The sequence below is a fragment of the Parasteatoda tepidariorum genome, chromosome 5 (assembly GCF_043381705.1).
Source record: "Parasteatoda tepidariorum isolate YZ-2023 chromosome 5, CAS_Ptep_4.0, whole genome shotgun sequence".
NCBI classification, from domain to species: domain Eukaryota; kingdom Metazoa; phylum Arthropoda; class Arachnida; order Araneae; family Theridiidae; genus Parasteatoda; species Parasteatoda tepidariorum.
This window is the reverse complement of record NC_092208.1, coordinates 18,139,348-18,151,581: the sequence shown is the minus strand read 5'-3', so window position 1 is coordinate 18,151,581 and position 12,234 is coordinate 18,139,348. Positions and strand designations below refer to the sequence as shown.

General features: G+C 30.3%; 2 protein-coding genes across 2 annotated transcripts; both read right to left on the bottom strand.

Annotated features, from left to right (window-relative positions):
• Positions 1–6,386: 6,386 nt before the first annotated feature.
• On the bottom strand, positions 6,387–6,851 carry LOC139425617 (piggyBac transposable element-derived protein 4-like). Its single transcript, XM_071181008.1, has one exon. The coding sequence runs from the start codon at positions 6,849–6,851 to the stop codon at positions 6,387–6,389; it is 465 nt and encodes a 154-aa protein (XP_071037109.1).
• Positions 6,852–7,016: 165 nt separating this feature from the next.
• Positions 7,017–7,484, bottom strand: LOC107453195 (uncharacterized). The gene has a single exon (XM_016069909.1). The coding sequence runs from the start codon at positions 7,482–7,484 to the stop codon at positions 7,017–7,019; it is 468 nt and encodes a 155-aa protein (XP_015925395.1).
• Between the last annotated feature and the right edge of the window lie 4,750 nt (positions 7,485–12,234).

The following is a 12,234-nucleotide window of genomic DNA, read 5'->3' as shown; positions in this document are numbered from 1 at the left end:
AAATTAAATAGTTAAAATTAATTCACTTTTCTGCGCGAAGCTTAATCATTCACCATATTTTATTTAATAATATTCAACAATCGTGAACTCCTCTCATACACCGAGGAGAAATTTCTGGCAAAATTACCGTACTGTATGGTTATAAAATTTCTGTTGATAAAAAGCGTAATTTTGGTAATAATATACATTTGGTAATAATATAATACCTAAATATAGAGTATTTGTACCATTCATTCGGTAATTTATCCGTTCATATGGTAACGGCTTACCGGAAAATTTGACTTTTGAAATCATAGCTTTTATTACACGTTTATTAAAAATGCAAGACTGAAAAGTAAATTTAACCGAATAAACGGATTTTATGCCATGCTCTGAGATACTATAATAAAATTACAACACGTACAAAATTTTATTTCAGAGTATGAAACTTTAATTTTTTTAAACAAAAATCATTAACAATCATTACTTTAATAAAAAATACTTAGTCTTTTGATGTTCCCTTAAAAACGGAAGCACAATAAATGTTACCATTTTCCAGTAGTTTCGAACGTACTTTTTTCTTAGTGTATTTTGCGATTTGAAAGAAGAAAAAAAGAAAGTATAAATAAACATAGAAACAGTCACATAAAGGTAAACAGGTTTCGCCAATACCAGCAGGTTTGCTGGTATTGGCGAAACATTACTTATGGTTCGCCAATACCAGCAAACCTGCTTAGTGAAACCAAGCGAATTTAAGGCAGAGGATACATTTCTTCTTTCTCAGTGGCGCCATCTAGTGCCAAGAATACAACTTCAGCCACTCACACGTCACAGTCTAAATCAAAAGGCAGACCCATTCATTCATCCGCGGATTGTAATTTCGACTTGAACCAGAGAACGATCAATCTCCAATTCAGTACTCTCAGAGCAGGGTTTCTTAACCTGTGGTTCATGAACCCCTAAGGGGTCCATGAGTTATATTTTGAGTGTCCGCTGACTAATCCTAATTTTTAAAACGTTTGGAGACCTACCCATTACTTGTAAAGCGAGTTATGGCAGCTATAATTGCGTTTGTTACAGTGTATCTTTGCGAAGTAGGATTTTCCACAATTGTGACAATAAAAACATAACATCGAAATCGATTGAATGTTGAACATGATATGCCCGTTTGCTTTGTTGAAAACCATCCCCCAATTCAATTTGTTAAGTAAGGAAAAGCAGCAGCAACTTTCACATTAAAAATTTTAATTTAAAAAATTTTGTATACTATTAAAATAATAAAATTAAATGTTTTCCATTAATTGACGTTTTTGCAATTATTTTTTCACAGGGGGGTGGTCCGTGACTTCTTAAAAATTATTAAAAGGGGTCCATTATATCAAAAAGCTTAAGGAACACTGCCTCAGAGGAATTAATTTAATATGGTAACTTGGAGGACTGTGTGACCCAACAGATTTAACGTGCACCAGTCACCATTTACTACACGAGGAGAAAGTTATATCGTTACACATTAAACTAGTATTGATTAAGCATACAAGAAATATAGTGAAAACAAAAATATAGTGAAAACAAATTATTTACGCCGACATTTTAGCTACCGCTTTTTTTTCCATACTGATTCTGATTCTGGATGAATGAATTGATGACTCTTCCGTTTCGTAGAGGTTTTAAAATCCAAATTTTAGAAATTGTCCTTAATTTTAACACAATATTAAAGAATAATGAGTAAGCGCGTTCTGAATCTTCCCATTAAGTCAAATTTGCGATGCATTTTCACAAGCTAATATAAATATCTCTTTTTAAACTCGATGTAAGTGAAATGAGCTTTATTCATCTAAATTTATTTTTTAAAAGGAAAGCAAAGATGAATTTTTGTAAGTTCAGTATATTTTTATCCCCTAATTTAAAGATTAACTAAAAATGGCTATTTTCAAATTTTTGTTTTCATGGTAATTAAAAGCCCTTGCTGAACTAAACTATATTCCATTACTGCAATACTGTGATGATATTAATGTCGCTTTATTTCATTAATGTGCAGTTTATTGCGTGTGTCATCGATTGTCTTAATACAAAAATATCACTGCTTCTTGAGTTTCTCTGAATTTCAGAATGTCCATCATTAAACATCGACTGTATGGCTTGCGATCGCAAAACAGTTTTTTTTTATTGCCAACGAACTAAAAAATTTCTTGATTTTAGTATCACGCTAGAGAAAAAATATATACAATTCCTTTTTATGAACGCTATAAGAAAAGTAAATTTTACCTTCTTACACGACAATCACAAAAATATTCAAGTAGAGAGAAGCATAAATTCTAATATACGAGTGAGGAGTTTTAATACAGCAAAAGTTTTTTTTTTTCTGCAATATATGGCTGTTTGAAGCAAAAAGCCGTATATGGCTGAGAAGGCAAAACTATATACTTTTGACCAAACTACAATATATACTACCATGGTTGACTTAGACGAATACTGAATGTAAGTAAAATGCTTCCGGCAAAAATTTCTAATAACAAATTAACTTTGACGTTAAGGAACAGAAAGCATCGCTCTCCCTTTGTTTAATAATTTAAAAGAACAAATCTAAATCTTGAAAAAAAACACCGTTAATAGATGTCTTTACAGCTAATGATTTACATGGTGTATCTTTCTAACTTGATTTGTAACTCTAATGATCAAAACTCTGTGCACTGTTCGAGCATCATGAGGACCATGCACACACGCTAAGGTCGAATAACTCGTTTTAATTTCGCTGGTCTAATAACAACTAAATACTTGAAATATAACCGAATTCCTTCTCCATTTTGCTGTAAAGCGCTAAACACATATAGCTGCATAGTGCATTGAAAGCACCAAACTATATACTGCTTTGTTTTACCTAGACAAATGTTGCATTTCAATAAGATATTTTTTATAAGTATTTCTAGTAACAATTTACATCAAACTTTGCAAAGGAGCAAAAAGAATCGACCTTACTTTGTTCAAAGGTCTTAAGAAATGCTTTCAATAAGACTTATGACAATATATATTACCTTAAGTCAGCTTATATTTTGCACAATCGGGACTTTTGACTTACCTTATAAGTTTGTTGGATTAGGACCTTTTTTTTCTTCGCCTCAGATTTGGAAGAGTCTTTTAAAATTTTCTTTGCGCATTCCAATTCGCACAGGTAAAAGTCTAGTGGTTCTTTTCAATTTTTATGGTTTAATCACCATCACTTATTGTCTATTACAATTCATTCACATATAGCCTTCACATCATTAGAAGGAAAACGTTGCATAGTGCTTTGAAACGCAAAACTATTTATTATTATATTTTTTTGCGTAGTGGAGGCTGTATACTGTTTAAAAGTAAAGAGTTACATACTACACTGTAAAACATTCTGATTCTAATTACAGTAAAAATTACCGGCACTTTGGATGCATCATCTGTAAAATCCATTTTACCATATAATCTCATTTTACCGTAAAATTCACTTTTAAATATATACCTTAATTTTTATAGTATTATTTAACTAACCGGAGTGATTCAGTGGTTTTTAGGTAATTATAATAGCAAAAATTACAGTGTATAAATTGTAAAAATTACAGTGACTTTTACAGTAATATTTATAAACATATTTAATTAGAGTGATTCATTGATTTTAGGATAATTATTACGGCATAAATTATGGTATAACTGATTTTCTGTTCCATAACATGTTCCAGTAGAAATGGATTTTACGGAAAATTTTTACGGTAGGTACATTTAGGATGCTGAAACTATGATACCATAATTTGATCCGGATATTTTTACAATGTACTACGTTATACCAAAAGATTTTCTAAACAACAATTAATTGAAAGGTTTTCCAACAAAAAGCATGCGTCTCATTTTATTCAGCGATAAAATAAAATTTCTCAAGTTATCTTTCTGAAACCCAATCCTCAAAAAGAAATAGAATTTTTAAAAAGAAAAAAAAAATAAGATTTCGTTCGATTTTAAGTTTCGAATAACGAAATCTTTGCTTCGAGCATGCAATCACGTGATCACATTTCGACACTTCAAACCATTTTCAATCTTCCCTTCACCTAGAATCCCGAAGTTAAAATGGTCGTCTGGGTGACAGTCACAGTGAAAGAAAATGCCCTCCCAAAAATAAAGAAACCATCCAAACGCGGACAATAGAGTTTGATTACTAGAAATTCCGATCCTCGCTTTTGTTCTCTCGGGAATTAAGGGTGATAACATACCGAAGACATCCTCTCGGGAACAAGAACAAAAAGATGAAGAAAAAAAGAAAAATAAAGATAAATAAAAAAAAACTTACAAAACCTTTAAAAAAAAGAATATATATATANTATATATATATATAAATACTATTCTTCATCTACAGAAATCCATGTTTTCCACTTTGAACCGAAAGTTATTGTGAACGTAATATCACAAATGTAATATTTTTTCCTTTTAATGTTCCTTTAGCTAGATGGAAGGATATATTTTTGATAAAAAAGTATTTTTAGACACAAAACTTTACAAAGTAATTCTATATGACATTAAAAAAATTAAGATCGTAAGACATTCTCATCGTTGCCAGTGCATTCTTATTGGCCAGAAAAATCATATGGTAAGATGCTGAATAAATTAAAAACTAAGATCCAGAAATCTACGGCTGACATCATTTTAAGCTAAATTATGATTTTCACTAACAAATTAGTTATTTATTACGTATTTAACAGTTATTTATCTAGTAATTGTATTTGAATACAGCCCATCCTTATTACGTTTTGATTTTGACTATTATTCAAAATTGTAATCTAACTTTTTGATTATTATTCATAATTGAGTTTAAATAAGCACTTTGTGTTAATTTAATTAATGTTTCACAATCGTTAAGTCATTTATTTTTGATTTTAATGGACATTTTATCTAAAACTTGCTTACCCAACTTATGCAATTGAAATAACCAATGTATAATAATGACTTAAAATTCTAAAGCAATATTAAATTTTTGCTTTATTAGTTTAAAATTATACGGTGAAAAATATTTAACAATTTTCTTTTTATAGAAATCAAAATTTGAAAGAAAAACTTTTAAAAAAAGTTTGAGGAAAGTCGTAATGATAAATGTGCAAATTTTTGTGGTTTAACTTTTATCCCTACAGAATCGGAGGCTAGTAGTTTTGTACCAATCTAATGCTAATACAATAGAAAAAATTTGGGATGTTTTATTGAAACAATATTTAATTTTGGTGCAATCATTTAAAAACAAAATTCATTCCAAACGTATATCATGATGAATAGAGAAGTATGAAGAATCACAATGAAAAGAGAAGTTTGCGAAATAAAATTTTTTACATCAAAAGATAAGGCAAAATTAAAATTAAACAAAAATAGTTTAAAATAGGAAAAAAAGGAAAAGAATCAAATAAAATTTCAGTATTATCTTTTACAATTTATGAAAAACTTAAATTTGCAATAGAAATCTTAGTTCCAAATATATTTAATAATTAGTAATGACAAATAAAATTGAAAGAAAAAAATAAACTAAAATCACCAGAATCTTTTTTTAACACTAGAAAGACGGAAACTTAGTATATACCTATATTGCCCGAAAGCAGTCAAAATGACTGCATAGTGAACGAGTAACTAATATGTAAAGAAATTTACTTAAAATTAATTTTTATTATTATTTACAGTGATACAACTAGTTATTAAAAAGCATTAACGATAAAAAACTTCACTTGGAAAAAATAATTTTTTCATTATTTGTACATTTTAAGCAAATGAAAGTGGAAATTTTTTAATGTGTAGCACATGTCCTTCCGCAAACACATTTTTGACATTTTTCACATGTATTATTTGTTTTGTTTTGTGGCAAAGTCGTACTTGACAAATTTTGCGTTTGTTAGAATATGTTGTATTTGTTGACGTTGCAGTTAATCTTTGTGGGTCTCCATGTTCTGATAAATTTTTCTGCCTTGCAGCTGTGTAATCGGTGGAAAGCTGTTCTGCTAGTTGAAACAAGAACTGTTTTCGTTGTATTTGTATTCCTGTCGCTTCTTTGCAAAGGATCCAAGCATTTATAGCAGCAAAATATAAAATATTGAAAAATATTTGGACGGGCCATCTACGAGAACTAGATTTTACTGTTGATTTTCTGGCCATTTGATCCGCAATATCAACTCCAAATTTTGTTTTGTTATAAAATTGAATAGAGTCCGGTAACATTTTTTTATTACTTTTATCAATTTTCACAAATTTATGCCTGGAACTTAGAACAGCTACTCTCTTATTCGGTTTGCTTTTAAATATTGTAAGGACACAATCTTGTGATTTGTATAGGAGAGTGGAAAAACGAGGCATGCTATCCTTCGTTTGTTTGGCTGCTTTGGATAGTTCTCTTTTATTTCCTCCAATAGTTCCAACTAGAGTTGTTTTTTTTTGGCCAATAATTTCGTCAAGAGTGACATGCTAATGAAAAAGTTATCGGTCGTGATATTCCTTCCGCAGCTTGTATTTGGCTCGACAGGTTTCAGAACAACGTGTTCACTGAGAAGCATTGACGATGGTCGTTGTTCATCTTTCCCCAAGTAAGGAAAACCATTCAAAACGTACTTGCTACTAATATCTGATGCAAGCCAGAATTTGATGCCATATTTGTTGGGTTTAATAGGCATATACTGTATAAACTTGCACCTGGCTTTTGTCGGAAATAATTGCTCGTCAACTGTTATATTTTTCCCTGGTAAGCAAGCGTAACTATTTTCAATGAATTTGTTCCATATTTCCAAAACCAAGGCAATTTTATTTGTTTGGAGCCGTCTACTTCTTTCGATGTTTTTGTCAAAACGAATAAATTGTAGGATTTGCTTGAACTTATCTCTGGTCATAGTTCTAAAAAATTCGGGACCCCACTTTGCTGACCATAAATAACTCAGTTTTAAATTTTTTGTCTCGTAGGGTCCACGAGCATATAAAATCCCAATAAATGCACGTATTTCCGGTAATGTTGTTGTCCAATCTTTCCCCAAAATTCGGCGGCCTTCTTTTTCTGTTCAGTTTTTTGCATGTTCGATAATATAGTTATCTATTATCAACGAGAATGCACTGACAATATTATCTGCCATAATGTTCCTTTTTGTGTAGCCTGTAGGACCTTTCACACCCTTGAAAACACAAGTAGATGGTAACCTTCCAGGAATTCCACCTTCGTCAAATTTTAACCACACAGTACCATCGGCAGCTGTTTCGGTCTCTTGAAAGGTGTTTTCAGTTTCTTCATCAGAGTCTGAAGTACTTAGCACCCTACACCTTTTCCTGGACACATTGTTGACACTTTCATTTTTATCTATGGTGATCGCCTTTTCATCGCTATCGTCAGCATCATATGTCTCACTTTGAATATAATCCGATTCATTTTCAGATGATAGTTCCCAATTTGTTGAATCTGATTCTATATCGGAACAATTTTCACCTATGCTCTTTAGCTTTTCCAATAATCTATTCGACCTTCTATTCGACATTTCTTTCATGAATTTAGGGCGCAAAAGAAATCAACTGAACAACATGTTTGAACGACTATCACTGCATAAAGCAGGCCCTTTCTAAGTCGGCACGTGCGCAGCTCACGGTTATTACGTTGTAGCACGTTCAAGGGGAACGAGGCGCGTGGACAGGCCAGGCGTAAATATTTGAATAACAAGTACTGTTTTAGTTATTGAACAACTGCAACTTATCAAGTATATTTTATTTTATTTTATAACCGTTGTTCAACAGCCAACCCAATTTTGGGATCGCGATTACTAATAATCAACTCCGTAGCCTTGCAATTTTGAATCAATCCAGAAGACAAGGAAACTCCTGGATCAGCACCCCAAGAGGTATGATTTGCTATGGGATTATGGAGGACTTTCAGACTCGACAAATTTAACGTGCATCAGTCACCATTTACTACACGGGAAGTCTTCGGCCGGCGAAGATCGTACCACGTTACATGGGGTGGAAATTCTCCCACTGTTAGCCTGACGGTAAAGAGATACTAACCCATGATCCTTCTACAACTATGGATATTTTATGAAAGTACTGTGGCCGGTGGGAGCCAAATGCAAAATTCGTATCGAAAAGGAAATTCGTCATCGCTGGGATTTGGACCCGGCTCCCCTCATTGGGAGGCAAGCGCTTTATTACCTGAGTCAACGCTGCTCTAAATGCAGTGTTTAGAAAATATGAGAACTGAAATCGATTTACAGCATCAAATTGAAACTTTATCTAAATTGAGTTTACATTATCAACTACGAGTATCCCAACCAAACGGAGCAACAAGCTAAATATGACTCCTAAGCAAAATGTGGAATGATCACTAGCATGTCTCCAGGTTATATGATCTGCGTTCATCGAAAGAAAAACAATCATCCCAACAAGGGATTTCAAAAACAAGTCATTCTTAAAACATGGTTTCAGTAATAAAAATGAAAATATCTTGAAATCCTAGTGACACATTTCAGTATGATTTGTGAAAAAATTTATAACAATATAATTGTGAAGTTGATCACTAAATTTGATGAGTAGTGCGTAAATTAAATTCCATTTTCATAGCATTGTTTTTATAGAGCATTTTTTAGAATTTTGTCATTTCTTGTAATTTTATCTTTATGTAGAAATTAATTTTTACATGGAAATAATTATAATTTTTTCAGTAGAAAATCAAATTTTCAGGACAGTACTATTTTTTAATTAAATCCAAATCTAGTAATATTAGTCTCTTCACTGTAAGGAACTCTGGATCCAATTACAAAATAAAGTTGGACATACTATCTGTTAAATCCGTTTTACTGTAAGATCATGTTTTACAGTGAAATATTTTAACGTAATTTAATTTTTAAGGTATTATTTATTTAATTACAGTGATTATACGGCAATTATTACTGTAAAAATTGCGGCAGATGTTTTTTTTTTGTTCTGTAACATAATCTAATAAAAATGAATTTTACGGTAAAAAGTACCGATACCCTGAGTGCCGGTATTCTTTAGCGTAATTCGATTCAGAATTTTTTACAGTGTATTAGTTATAATAACTAAAAAACTAAAAAGACAAAACAATAGCACTGTTTAATAAACGTAAAACTTAACGAAAAATTTTATTTTTTTTAAACATGCTTCTTTTACGATTCGATTTCACTTTTAAGTATTTATTTGCAACTCATGTTATATACATAAATTATTGTGAATCGATTTTTGAAACAATATAAAAGCTATAATCTAGAATTGGTTATTAAACGAACTCTAACTTTCCAATCTATTATATTTTACTGTCCAATAATGCTATTGCTACACCACAGGAGATTTTAAATAATAATTATTTATTTTCAAATGTTTCTATTTTCCTCTAAAAATCGAAACATAAATTTACATTAAATTCCATAACAAATATCAATTTGGTGGACCGGAAAGTAATTTCGCTTCGGCTCATTAAATATTCGTTAGTCTTAAAAACCAATTCATTTTATTCGATCCATTTCGATTCCCTTTCGATCTGGCATTGAAAGGTTGTTGTAAACGAGGATGAATACTATATTGATTAAAAATAAATCTTGATAACAAATATTAAATGCCCCCAAAGGACATTACTTTCCGGTCCACATAATGCGTATCGTTTTCATCGTAATTTACATCTTACATTAAAATTATTGTTCTATTGAAAATGTTCGGTACAACATTTGATCCAAGAGCACTATAATCTCTTAAGTCATAGCCTTTTGTTGAAATCAAAATTACCTTTTCATACAAGTGACCCCAGTTAAGCCACAGAATCATTTGCTTCTAAGGTAAGATCCTTACAACCATTTAAAATACCTTTTTTTTTCAAACACACATTTATCTCAATTTCCCTTGCCGACTTCTAAACCAGTACTTATTGTCAGCTAAGAGACAGAAACAAAGCTGGCGTAGCTCACACAAATTGAACGATAAAAGGGTTAAAGAACAAAAAAGATCTTTTTAGTTCGTTGATTCATGGTTTGCCTTAGCTTCTCACAAAAGCATGACTATGGCAGTATCGATTTCTGTTAACTTCCGGACTGTCTCTACAGAGAATATGCCAATTTGACAAATCACCTAAGCTTTGTGTGTTACGGGGCCGCAATTGATGGACCTGCTGCCTTTTCTTCGCATAAGTAAGAGAAAAGTGAAAAAGAATAACATAAGGTGAAATGTTAGACGATAAATGTTGATAAAGTCGTCTGCCAATGTGCAAGAGGAGCCATCTTAGAATTTCATTAATTATCTCTTCTTTTTAGGTAATTCTATGATTAACGTTTCAATTCTTTTAATCAAAGAGTACTTTATTTTGTAAAAGTGTTCATAAAAATTTCAACTAGCTTGCTTGATTGAAAACTTCATTTTCTTCAAAATTATGCAAAGCGTAATTGACTGTTATTTCCAAATTCGTATATTTTTGAAGCGAATTTAATTTTTAATCAAGCAATATCTTACCGCTTCAGGTTCTTGAGAATGTTTATTTAATTTTCAACTATCTGTTTTAAGTCAATTTATTTTATTTGTTAAATGAAAAATAAGGAGAGCAAAATTAAGTGAGTAAAAAAGAAAATTAATATTCAATTCTTAAAAAAAAGTAATTGTGAAGCATATGTGTATGTGTAACTATCTTAATTTTTATAGCTAAAAGTAAAGAGAACAATTAATTAATTTATGCAAATATAAATACATTTGTTTTTTTCTGCACTCTTAGAAAAATAGGTTTAATATTTTGCCAAATTTCATTTTTTTAAGCATAAATGTTTAGCAAAATAGTTTTTTAAAAAGTCATTTAACTTTAGGATGAAGAATTAACTTTTTTGGTAAAACGAAAATGTACTTCAGAAAAACAGAGCAAAAATGTGAAATTAAGAAAATAATTATTCAATTACTTTTAAAATAACGTATTTCTGAAGCATATGTATTTGCGAAACTACCTTGATATTTCAGCACTTAATGGATAGAGAACAATTAGTTACTAATTTACACAAACCTAAATACATTTTTTTCTGTACTGCACTCTTATAAAAATCGGTTTAACATTAACCACAATTCCAATTTTTGGACGTATATGTATAATAAAATAGTTTTAAAAAACATTTAACTTTAGGATAAAAAATTAACTTTTTTGGTAAAACTAAAATGCACTTGACGAAAAATAAAAACAGCAAACTTATGCGAGTAAAAACAATTAATAGTCAATTCTTTAAAAAAAACGTAGTTGTGAAATATATGTGTTTGTGTAACTATCTTAATTTTTAGCATTTAAGAGATAGTTACACAAATCTAAATACATTTATTCTTTATTGTACTCTTAGAAAAATCAATTTAGCAATTAGTCACTTTATCCTTTTTTAACGTCTATATAAATAAAGAAGTAGTTTTAAAAAAATATTTAACTTTAGGATAAAGAAATAGCTTTTTTAGGTAAAACTGAATTGCCCTTGTCATTTAGATAGAATATTAAGATGTAAAAAGTTTAGAAATTACCCCTTTTACCCAACAGAGGGTACTGGCACAAAGCAATAAATGATTCAACACAAAATGCTCATTTTGTGTTTATATTGTTCTATGAATTATCAAAACCGGAAAAACATTCCATATTTGACTTCATTTTTGACCAGTTTCTTACATATGACTATTAAGAAATGATTTGATATTTTGTTGATGAAAACCCAATGCTACAATTAGGTTAAAAAACTTGAGGGAAAATTAAATGTTTTTTTTTGTTTGGAAACATAGTAAATCTGAAATATACAAAAAAAAACGAATTTTAATGCAAATTAAAAATTTAAAAAAAGGTTTTTAAATATAAAAAAATACTTTTTCTCCCTTGTTTGAATAAATTCGGGTCTATAAAATGTTTCAATACATACCGATTAATAAATTTAAATATGCATTCTGCTCAATAGAATCAAACAATGAGGGGTTGAAAATTAATAATATTAAGAAAAGAATAATCTTTCATCTTTTCATCATTCACGTGATGACACCTTGAAGAGGAGCGTCATGTTCGAGAGCTTAAAACCTGCCAACATGAAAGTCTTTATGAATGATTTTAACTATAAAGCAGTAAAAAGAAAGAAGCAAAAGTTTGCGTATAAAAAATCTCTCTACAAAGACCTAAAATTAACCTTACTAATTAGATTATTACTAGTTTCGAATTAGAGAGGGTAATTTTAATTAACATTAAGATGTTAATTAAAATTAATCCCTCTCCAAATACCTGAAATTTGCCAA